This window comes from Hemiscyllium ocellatum, chromosome 2, assembly GCF_020745735.1.
Source record: "Hemiscyllium ocellatum isolate sHemOce1 chromosome 2, sHemOce1.pat.X.cur, whole genome shotgun sequence".
Taxonomy (NCBI): Eukaryota; Metazoa; Chordata; class Chondrichthyes; order Orectolobiformes; family Hemiscylliidae; genus Hemiscyllium; species Hemiscyllium ocellatum.
Genome location: NC_083402.1, coordinates 125,429,756 through 125,441,948, shown reverse-complemented (window position 1 = coordinate 125,441,948; position 12,193 = coordinate 125,429,756). Strand labels below are relative to the sequence as shown.

The 12,193-nt window shown below is 41.2% G+C and overlaps 1 protein-coding gene across 1 annotated transcript in view; it reads left to right on the top strand.

Moving 5' to 3' along the window:
• Positions 1–12,193, top strand: part of LOC132826164 (RNA exonuclease 1 homolog) — a 51,590-nt gene that overhangs the window by 24,700 nt on the left and 14,697 nt on the right. The window contains exons 10-11 of the mRNA XM_060841810.1: positions 3,555–3,670; positions 4,726–4,864. Coding sequence (XP_060697793.1) covers positions 3,555–3,670; positions 4,726–4,864 — 255 coding nt within the window. The remainder of the gene's footprint in view (positions 1–3,554; positions 3,671–4,725; positions 4,865–12,193) is intronic.

The window sequence follows — 12,193 nt, the reverse complement described above, 5'->3', positions numbered from 1 at the left end:
GATCTGTTTCCATGCTGTACATCTCTATAACTCTATGACTCTATTGTGGGCAAGTATTATCACTTGATAATTCATCCACAAACTTGACAAATGTTGCAGAAACCTAGGTTTGAATCTCATGTTGGCAGACGGTGGAATTTGAATTTTAAAAAAATTCTTGAATTAAGAATCTACTGATGACCATGGAATTATTGTCAATGGTTAGAAAAGCCTATCTGGCTCAATAACGTCACTTTAGGGAAGGTAATCTGCCGTTCTTACCTGGTCTGGCCTATGTGAGACTCCAACAAAATGGTTGACTTTCATCTGCCTTCTGAAATGGCCGAGTGAGTACTCCATTTGAATTGATCTCTATGAAGTCTGAACAAAGAAATAAAACTATGGTCTGCCTGGCATCGACTGACGAATGGGTAAAGCCAATGACTTTATGATCCAGCAAAGTCATCCTCGACAATATCTGGTGTCTAGTACCAAAATTGGCATAGCTGTTTCAGACTCATGAAATGATGACAGTCTGTTGTCTGTGAGGTACGATTCCATCAGTATGACTGTCCCTGATGACATCACTGGATATGTCCTGTCCCAGCAAAGGTGTCAGCATAGTGGTATCCAATCAGGAGGGAGATGTGCTGGTATTCCTCAACATTGACCCAGATCTCCTGAAGTCTCGTGGCTTCAGGTTAAACATTGACAAGGAAAGCTCTTGCTGATGAACCATGTACTAATCTCCCTTGGCAAATGGATTAGTACAACTTCATGTTGAGCAACACGGAGAAAGAACTGAGGGTGGCAAGGGTACAAAATGTGCTCTGGGTGGAGGATTTCTATGTCCACCCACCAAGAATGTTTCAGCAGCAGCACAGTGATTGCAATGGTTTGGTCTGAAAGGATGCTAGGTTGCTTCTGCTACAGGTGATGAGGGAAGCAATAAGGGAAAAGACTACCTGATCCTTACCAATCTGCCAACTGTAGACATGTCCAGGCATTACAGTATCACTAAGAGTGACCACTGCACAGTCCTTGCAGAGGTGAAGTCCCACCTTCACACTGAGAATACAATCCTTGTGTGATTAACACTATCACTGTGCTAAATGGAATAGAATTCAAACAGGTCTAGCATCTAAAAACTGCTCATCCAAGAGGCACTGTGGGCCATCCAAAGCTGCAGAATTGGACTCCATGATCTGCAATCTTATGGCCCAGCACATTTCCATATTACCATTAAGCAAGGGGATCAACACTGGCTCAATGGAGAGTGCAGCAGGGTATGTTAGGAGCGCCAGGCATACCTGAAGATGTGTCAGCCTGGTAAAGCCACCACATAGCTACTTGCATGCCTGACCACATAAGCAGCAAGTGCTAGACAGAGCTAAGCAATCCCACAACTAATTGATTTAGATCTAAGCTCTGCAGTCCTGGCACATCCAATCATGAATGATGGGCAAGCAAATGACTCACTAGAGGAGGTGGCTTCACATACCCCCCTTCCTCAATGGTAGAGCTCAACACTTCAGAGTAAAAATGAAGGCTGAAGAGTTTGAGGTAATCTTCGACCAGAAGTGCCAAATGGTTGATCCATCTTCCCCCTCCAGTGGTCCCCAGCATCTTGCATACCAGTCCTCGGCCAATTTGATTCAATCCGTGAGATATCGAGCAACAGTTAAAGGCACTCGCAAAGACTCTGACAATATTCCAGCAATAGTAGTGAAGGCTTGGGTTGCAGAACTTGCTGTTCGACTAGCCAAGCTGTTCCAGGCAGTGACGATGCAGGCATTACCTAACAACGTGAAAAATTACCTAGATATGTCCTCTATGCAAAAGGCAGGACAAATCCAACCTGGCCAATTATAGTCCCATGAGTCTGTCATCAATAAAGTGATTAAATGTGTCATCAACAGTGGTATCAAGCAGCACCTGCTCAGTGATGCCCAGTTTGGGTTTCACCAGGCTCACCTAAGCTCCTGATGTCATTACAACCTTAGTTCAAACGTGGTCAAAAGAGCTGAATTCCAGAGGAAGTGACAGCAAGGCTGCATTTGAATAAACATGGCATCAAGGATCCTGAGCAAAATTGGAATATGAGAGAATCGGGGCACAAACTTCCCAATGGTTGGAGTCATACCTGGCACATAGGAAGATCATTGGTTGATGGGAGGTCAGTCATTGCTGCAGAGCATCTCTGCAGAAGGTCCTTAGGCTAATGTTCTAGGTACAATAATCTTCAGTTACTTCATCAATGACCTTTCTCCCATCATAAGAAGTGGGAATGCTCAGCACCATTCACGACTTCTCAGATACTGAAGCTGACCGTATCCAAATATACCAAGACCTGGGCAATGTCCAGGCTTGAGCTGACGAGTGGCAAGTAACATTTGTGCCATGCAAATGCCAGGCAATGACCATCTCAATTGAGGCAGTCTAACCACCCCCTAGACATTCAATGGTGTTACTTTCATTGAATTCCCCCATTATCAATATCCTGCAATTGCCATTGACCAGAAACAGAACTGGCCACAAGACTTCCAATGAGAGCAGGTCAGAGGTTAGGAATGCTAAGGCGAGTAGCTCCGTTCCCGACTCCCCAAAACCTGTTCATCGATAAGACAAATCATGATTGTGATCTATTCCCTGCTAGTCTGCATGGCTGCAGCTCCAACAACACTCGAGCTTGACACCATCCAGAACAAGGAGACAGAGAGGTCTGCAGATGCTGGAGAGCAGAGTTGAGTATGTTGGAAAAATGCAGCAGGTCAGGCAGCATCCGAGGAGCAGAAAAATCTGTTTTGGGCCCGAACTTTCCTTGAGCCCTTCAGAAAGAAGCAGCCCACTTTATTGGCACTACATTTACAAGCATTTACTTCTTTCACCACCACCACTGCTCAGTAGCAGTCTGTACTATCTACAAGATGCAGAAAGTCCAAGATCCTTGGCTCCTTCCAAACCCATGACCATGTCCATCTAGAAGGACAAGGGCAGCAGGTAAATGTGAACACCACCTGTATGTTGCCTTCCATGCCACACTCCATTCTGACTTATTGAAGGAACTGTAATATAATTTATAAGGCTGAGTCAAAATCCTGGACTCCCTCAAGGTGCCATGGGTTGGATTTTAGCATGTGGAATGCAGCAATTCAAGAAGGTAGCTCACAGCCTCCCTTCTCAAGGGCAACTAGAGATGAGCAATGAATGGCAACAAGCAGTTCTCATGAGCGAATAAATGTTTTAAGAATTCACCCTGATACCAAACCCAAGGAGATGAGGAATTGCTTCTCTCCTAGTTGAGTGTCTTTGGAATTTGCCATCGAGAGCCATGAGGCAGAGTCCCTGTGTGCATTTTAAGGCTGAGATCAATTCTTGATCAGTAGTGGAGTTGAAGGTTATGAGGAAAGGACAAGAAAATGTGAATTATCCATGACTGTATTTGAATGGGAGGGGCTGAATGGTCTGTTCCTGTTCGTGCTTTTTTTAAAGATAGTTGATCTTGAAGTGAATAGAAGTGTTGGTTGAACTCTGATTTTGCTGGAAAAGTTGAATACCTCTCTTTCCAACTCTAGTGCTACACTAAGCAAGGAGGAACACTTTCTCATGTAAGTGTGATCAGTGCCAATCTTGAAGTGGTTTATGATGTGTTTGTTAAACCTGACGATGAAGTGATTGATTTCAACACCAGGTAAGTAATAATTTGTGTATATTACTTGTATTCATCTTTTAATAGATGAAATAACTATCCAAACGTGCCTGATTAAGTGCATTTTAACTTATTAAAAAGGCAACATTGATCCCAAAAGTGTGCTGGAAGAATGAAGTTGAATGAGAATAAAATTATTTTCAAATCAAAATGAAATAATGTACTCCAAATGTTGCTTTGTAGCATAGAACTTTAAAATTGCTACTCGGAGAAACATGTTGCCAAAGATTTCTCATCTTTTGCTCATCAGGCTAAATACAAAAGTTAAATTTCAAACCATCATTGCAACTTTTATACCAAAGGAGAAAAGGAAGCTAATTAACCAGCCATTGACTCTGGCCAAGGTATTGCCTTGGAATAAGTAGTTCCCAGTTCCTGGATAATGCAAAAAAAAAATTGCAGGCTTGAATGAATTTCTTTATTTAGACAGAACAGAAGTCCTCATAAAGGAATGTATATTATTCCCAGCAAGCTTAATTAAGCCATATTGTGAGCTCAACTGATCATCTTTAAATTGGTGATTGATGTAGCTATTGGCACACAAAATGGTTGAGTGCTGCTTGATGAAGGAAATATCCCAAATGGGTGTTTTAGGATTTGGGTTTGCAAGTGTAGGCTGATTTTAATACAGTTTGTACTCGGCCTGTTAGGAAGAAGCAAAGACTGCTGTTTTGATCAGTCAATCACCAGGGCATACAGCCTATGTATCTGGTATCTCTTAGCATGGAAGTCTACAAATGACATTGCTCAATTGTTTGGAACAGAAATCTCTGGTAACTTGTCTCTCTCCAGTAAGTTTTATGTATTTATACTCGGTTGATTTTTTGCATTAATTAGTAACACTTCACAATACTGAAGGAACAGCCATATTTTAATGAAATAATAAATTCTTTGTAAATAACTTCATTAAAATTATGCAACTAAAAGCTCATCCAATCTTGCAATTTGCTCCCCCACCCTACCAAATGAAACATGTTCATTTTGCTTAACAATTGGCTGTTTATTTGTTTCTGATCAGTTTTAAATTTTGAAACTAGGTTTTCTGGTGTGACTCGAGAGGATGTGATGAATGCAAAAACAACTCGTTCTGATGTTCATTCGGCATTACTGACCATGTTCAGTGCTGACACCATTTTGATTGGCCATAGTTTGGACAAAGACTTGCTTGCACTGAAGGTAAGATTTTTTTCCATTGCAGTTAAATTGAAGAACTTTTTGAAGATTTTTTTTAAATCTTGTGACCAATATTGACACTTTATTTTAAACTGAAAGAACTCTGGATGCTGGAAATCAGAAATGACAAACTGTTGGAAATGCTCAGCAAGTCTGGCAGTATCTGTGGAGAGAAAGCAGAGCTAACATTTCAGGCCCAGCAAGCACTCTCCAGAACTGATGGCAGCTCAGAAAAAGTTGTTTTTAATGCAGAAGATAAGGTAGGGGGAGCAGGGTAAGAATAAACAGTAGTTGGGGATAGACCCCAAAGAGAGAAGAACAGTTGGACAGACAAAGGAGGATAACTATCAGCTTGAGAGGAAAAAAGCTATTAATGGGGATAATTAGTGGTTAACAATGGGTTGTGTGTAATAGCAGACCAAGTGATGAACAAGACCTGGTATGTAGGGTAAGGTCCAACTTTTTTCTTACTATTACCAGCTCTAAGGAAGGGTTGCTCAACCTGAAAAGTTAACTGATTTCTCTCCACAACTGCTGTCAGAACTGCTGAGCTTTGACAACTTATTTTTAACTTTCCAAGATGTGGCAGGTGGTCAGGGAACTAACGAGGGAAAAACAATTAACGTCATCCTTGCCAATCTGTTAGCTGCAGGTGCACCTCTCCGTGACCTTACTGGTAACAGTGAACATTGCACAGTCCTTGTGGAAACAAAGTTCCATTTTCACATGTTCACCATCCAAGAGTCTAAACTGGCTCTCCACGTAAAGCAGCATTTCACTTGTACCTCCTCCAATCTTTTGTATACACTGCTCCCAATGTGGCCTCCTCTACATTGGTGGAACCAAACACAGACTGGGTGACCACTTTGCAGAATAGCTCTGGTGTGCATGCAAACAGGACCCTGACCTTCCAGTAGCTGGTCAATTTAATGCAGCGCCCTGCTCGCATATGCACTTGTCTGCCCTCAGTATGCTGCAGTGTTCCAGTGAAACAGCACAAACTGGAGGAACAACATCTTTTCAGACTAGGGACTTTACATTCTTCTGGAGCTAATGTGAGGTTCAATACCTTTTACATTGTCAACCAATTCCCACTTCATTTTTTTTTTAGCTTATCATGTCCTCCCCTTCCCCCTTTCATTCCACTTACTATCCTTTCGAGTCTGGCACGAGACGTGCCATTGTGCCATTCTCACACTCTGAACACTTAATCTGAACTAGCGACATCTTTTCTCCATCAGCACCCTGCACCAATAACCTCCACCTCTCCCAAACTAAACATAAATGCTGTCCCCTCCACAATTCACTTAAGCTCTGAAGAGTTATCAAGAATACCCTATGTGTACCCATCACTGTGCTTAATGGGACAGACTTTGAACAAATTGAGTAATTTAGGACTGGGCATCCATGACATGCTGTGGGCTACTAGTAGCAGAATTGTACTTGAACACAATCTGTAATCTCATGGCCCAGCATATTCTCCACTGTCATTACCATTAAGCCTGGGGATTAATCTTGATTCAGTGGAGAGTGCAGGAGGGTATGCCAGGAGCAGCGCCAGACATATCTGAAGATGGGGTGTCAACCTAGTGAAGCCACCAAACAACAGTACTACTGTGACAAATGGAATTGAGAGATACCAATAGATCAGATCTAAGCTCTGTCATCCTGCTGCGTCCAGTCAGGAATGGTTATGGACAATTGAACAACTCGTTGGAGGTGGAGACTCCACAAATAACCCTATCGTGAATGATTGATTGAAGAGGCCATCTATCAGTGCAAAAGATGAGATGAAGCACTTGGTGCAATCTTTTTAGACAAAAGAGCCCAAGTAGATGTATCATGCCACCTCCAGTGATCCCCAACATCACAGATACCAATCTTCAGCCAATTCAATTCACTCCATGTGATCAGAAATGCTTGGAGTTACAGATTCTGCAAAGGCAATGGGTCCTGGCAATATTCCAGTAATAATACCAAATACTTGCACTCCAGAACACTGGCATCTACCTGACAGTGTAGAAAACTACCCAAATATGTCTTGTACAGGGCCAACACAACATGACCAATTAGCTCCCCATCACTTCACTCTCTCATCAATGTAGTGACCTAAGATATCATCAACAGTACTATTTAAGCAGCATCTGAGCAATAACCTCACTGATACCCAGTTTGGATTTTGCCAGGGCTACTCAATTCCTGACCTCTTTACAGTATTGGTTCAAGCATGGAGGAAAGAGTTGAATTCCCGAGGTGAGGTGAGATTGACAGCCCTTGACATCAAGGCTACATTGAATGAGCATGGCATCAAGGAGCTCTAGTAGAACTGGAATCAGTGGGTACTGGGGCAAATTCTGCAGGTTGGAGTCATACTTAGCTCATAGGAGGATGGTTTTTGGTCTGTCCTCAGCTGCAGGATGTAATTGCAGGTGTTCATCAGCCTAACTATCTTTAGCTGCTTCATCAATGAACATCCCTCTGCCATAAAGACAAAAGTGGGGATGTTGTGCAACCAATGTTGTTTGTTCCACTTGTGGATACTATGATATCAAAACAGTTCATTTTTTTTCAAATACAGCAAGATCTGAACAGGATTTAGGGTTGGGATGACAAGTGGCACATGTGTCAGGCAATGGCTATCTTCAATAATTGGTAATCCTAACCACCACCCTTGATCTTCAGTGGTGTTATCATCACTGAATTCCCCATATCAACATCCTTAGGCTTACCATTGACCAGAACCTCAACTGGACTCCACACAGAGATTGCAAAAGCCAGTTAGGCTAGGAATACTGTGCTGATTAACTCACCTAACTCTCCAAATCCTGCCTACCATCTACAAGGCACAAGTCAGGAGTATGATGGAATGCTCCGCACTTGCCTGGATGGATGCATTTTTGACAACAAACAAGCTTGACACTATTGAGGACAAAGCAGCCTGCTTGATTTGCACCACACCTACAAGCACTTGCTCAGTCCATCATTGCTCTATAGGACACTCTGTAATGTATCTTGTAGAAGCAGCATAAATTCACCAAAGATTCTTACAAAGATCCTTCAAATCTGCTGCCACTTCCATCTACAAGGAAAATAAATACCAGAGGACTGGAAAATGGCTAATGTAATACCCCTCTTTTAAAGGGAGGGAAGCAGAAGACCGGAAACTATAGGCCAGTTAGCCTGGCATTGGTAAGATTTTTGAATCTGTTATTTAGTACAAAATTGTCAAATACTTGAAGTGCAAAGTAAAATAGGATGGAATCAGCACAGCATTGTCAAGGAAAGGTTGTGCCTGACAAATCTGTTAGAATTCATTTGAGGTAACATACAAGCTGGGTAAAGGAGAGCCAGTGGATGTAATCTACTTGGATTTTCAGAAGATCTTTGACAAGATGCTGTATAAGAGCCTGCTTAATGAGTTAAAAGCCCCCCATGTTGGGGAAACATACTGGCATGGACAGAAGATTGGCTGGCTGGCTGGCTGACTGACTGACAAAACGTAAGCAGAGTGCAGGGAAAATAGGTCTTTTTCAAGATGGCAGCTTGTGGAGATAACTAGTGGAGTTCTGAAGGTCTGTTTTAAGACCACAACTATTTGTGCTAGACATTAATAATCTGGACAAAGGAGCTGGGAACATTGTCATCAGCAAACATGACAAAGGTAGAAGAACAAAAGTGTTGAAATGTGGTGGGGGAGGGTGGGGAAGAGAGGAGGAGCTATAAAAGGATTTAGACAATAGAGGAGAGTTGACAAAGTAATGGTAAATGGAATATGATGCAGGGAAATGAGGTAAGAATAGAGGTATGGACTAGCTTCTAAGTAGGGAAATGCATTGGAAATCTGAAGCACAAAGGGACTTGGGAGTCCTTGTTCAGGATTCCCTAGGTCAATGTGCAGGTTCAGTTGGTGGTTAGGAAGGAGAGTACAATGTTAGCATTCCTTTTAAAGAGGGTTCGATTATACTGTCAGATAAATGGACTCGCAGTACAAGGCTCAGGTCGGACTATATTTGGAGTTTTGGGCCCCATATCTAAGGTACGATATGCTGGTGTTGGAGGGATGTCCAGACGTGCTTTACAATAATCCCAGGGTTGAAGGACTCATCATATAAGGAGTGAAGACGTGGTCTGTACTGAAGTTTAGAATGATGGGGTTGAAACTTAAAGAACCCTCAGGCCTGGATAGATGGAAGTGGGGAAGATGTTTCCTCTAGTAGAAGAGACTAGAAACTGAGGACACAGCCTCCGTTCAGGAGTGACGCTTTAGAACAGACTTCAGGAATTTCTTTATTCGGGTGGTGGTTAATTTGTGGAATTCATTGCATAGGCTGTGGAGGCCAAGTCATTGAGATGGACGTTCTTGATTGGTAAGGGGATCAAGTGTTATGGGGAGCTTGAGATATAGCCATGATTGAATGGCAAAGCTGCTCAATGGACAAAATGGCCTAATTTTTCTCCTACCTCTTATGGGTATGCCATCGCCTACAAAGACCCCCTCCAGGCCACTGACCATCCTGACCTGCAAATATATCACTATTCTGTGTCTCTCTTAATTAAAATGCTGGAATTCCCTCTGGGCATTGTGGGTCTACCTACAGCACATGGACAGCAATAATTCAAGAAGGCAGCTCACCACTCTGTCAAGAGTAACTGGGAACAGGCACTAAATTGTGGCCAGTCAGCAGTTCCCATATGTGATTATTTTTTAAAAACAAAATGCCTCCGTTTTCGTCCTGCAACCTCCTGATCCCAATCCCAATGAAAAAAGATGTGTAGTGTTTGTATGGCTTGTTAATGATTTTTATCTGATATGGTATATTGTCTTGGACCTAGTATAGATTTTGGAATTTTTTTTTCTGGTCAAATGGGGATTGGAAAAAATCTGCACTTTTTTTAGTGGGGGATAGAGCCCCTTGGTTGAGCTATATAATTAGTCATTTTTCACATTAACTTCTGACAATCCAAAATGGACTGAAGCCAACACCTAAACACCTCTACACCTCAAATACCTCCAAAACCAATTAAATGAAACAATGTATGGCATCAAAATTTTAAACTACCTTTAATTATTTCACCTATTTAAAGCTTTCCATTTCCTGATTACCTATACAGGATGTGCATCTTGTAATTCCTAAATAACTTAACCATTTTCGTATCCAGAGTTGTGTTCCATGAATTTTAGACTGCTATTTCTGGTTTAGTAATTACAAAATTCTGACACCAAATCCAATTATTATTTGCATGTACTGTATCTTTTATTGAAATGGAAACCATTTCTGTGCCCTGATTAAGTAGATTTAAACAAATGGGTAATTGCTTATTCTCCACCATTTGTAAAGTAGTCACTTGCAAATCAATGCTTGTGGTATAGGCCTTTCGTTCATTCCTGACTGGAGCAAAAATAAAACCAATGTTTCAATGTGTGGTGCTGGAAAAGCACAGCCAGTCAGGCAGCATCTCAGGAGCAGGAGAGTCGATGTTTCGAGCATAACCTCTTCACAATCCTGATGAAGAGCTTATGTTAGAAACATTGACTCTCCTACTCCTCAAATGCTGCCTAACCAGCTATGCTTTGCTAGTGCCATACTTTTTGACTCTGTAGTCCTTACAGTATTTGTAGTCCTTACTTTCTCCCTGCAAAAATAAAACCAGGAAAAGTGGCCCAACTGTAACTATTAAGGGAAATTGGGTACAGTATGATCTTCAAGGGAAGGGGCTGACATCTTGACCAAATAGAAGCAGCAGACCTGAGGACTGAAGTTCAGATTTCAATAAAGGGGAATGAAAGGATTAAGAGGGAAGGGGGGAAATAGTGTGTGAGAATGAGCTTGCGGGGAACACTGACTTGTAAAAGCTTCTATTGGTATGTGAAATATTAATGAAAACAAATGTTGGATCCCTTGCTGTCTGAAATGGTGAAAAAAATTGCTTGACTGTTAAAGTACATTTTGGTTCTGCTTTCCCAAAGGCAGGCACAGATGTCCAAAAAATGTTGGAAAACAATGGATCCACTTGGAGAGGATCTGAAAGAAGTCAGTATTAATAGGAAAATGGTGTTGGGGAAATTGATTGGATTAAAGGCCAAGAAATCCTAAGGACCTGAAAATCCACATCCCAGGGTACTTGAGAAAATCGTCCTAGAAATAATATGTTGTCATCTTTCCAGATTCTAGAGCCTGGAACAATTGCTATGTATTGGAGGGTAGCTCATGTGATTTTCCCTTTATAGAAAAAAAAAGGGAAGTAGGGAAAAAGATGAATTATAGATTGGTTTTAACCAAAATCACTAGCGAAAATAAGATCAATCATGAAAGCTTTAATAGTGAGAACTTAGTCTCAGGATTGGACTAAGTCAGCCTGGATTTACCAAAGGGAGATTATGCTTGACAAATCCGCTGGAATCTTTTGAGGATGTGACTCTAATGTTGATAAGGGGGACCCAGTACATACTAACTTGGACTTTTAGAAAACTTTCAATAAGGTCCTTTTCATAAGAGATTAGCAAGTGCAAGTGATTTAGATGAAGGAACTAAATGTCATATCTCAAGTTTTCCAGATGACCGAAAATTGGATGAGAGGGTAAACTGAGGCTGCAATAAAGATGCTTTGGTAATTTTGGGCAAGTTCAATGATTGGGCAAATGCATGGCAGATAAATATAATGTGGATAATTGACAGGTTATCCACATTGGTAGTAAAAACAGATGGATGATTATCTGAACAGCAATAGACTGGGAAAAGGGAAGGTGGAACAAGACCTGGGTATCCTTAGAGGATTTTCAAGGTTTTTTGAAACTGTGGATTTAAAAAGTCCAACTTGCTCATTGTCATGCTACCTTTGGCTTTTGTGGGCTAAAATGATCACTTTCTGTAAAAAGATCTGTGGTTTCTTTAATTCTAACCTCATTCCTGTTATGATACTGAATGAGGAATTTTTGCATTTTTTTGTATGAGTTTAATGGTCATATTTCATGAAGATCTGATTTTGGGGAGTAGAGGTAAACTGTAAATAATGCAAAGTTCTTAGTAAGAATTATGAAAACTGTCCAGCCTTGAATTGATGGTGACATTTTGTGTGCCCGCAGTACATTTGAACCCTTCTCAGAGACCTAAACCTATAATTGTGGATGAAATAGAACTGAGCCTTGTCCATCTGATCTGCACAAAGCTTAAACAGAATAGTTTTAGAACAATGTTCACCTATTACATGGGTAAACTTACTTCAATGTACTTAGCTTAATTACATAGGTTTGAGAACAGTCTTTATTCAGTGCTATGTTGCTCAACTGTCTTTGAGAATGCTTTTGTTAGAAGTATAACTATCATGTTGAAA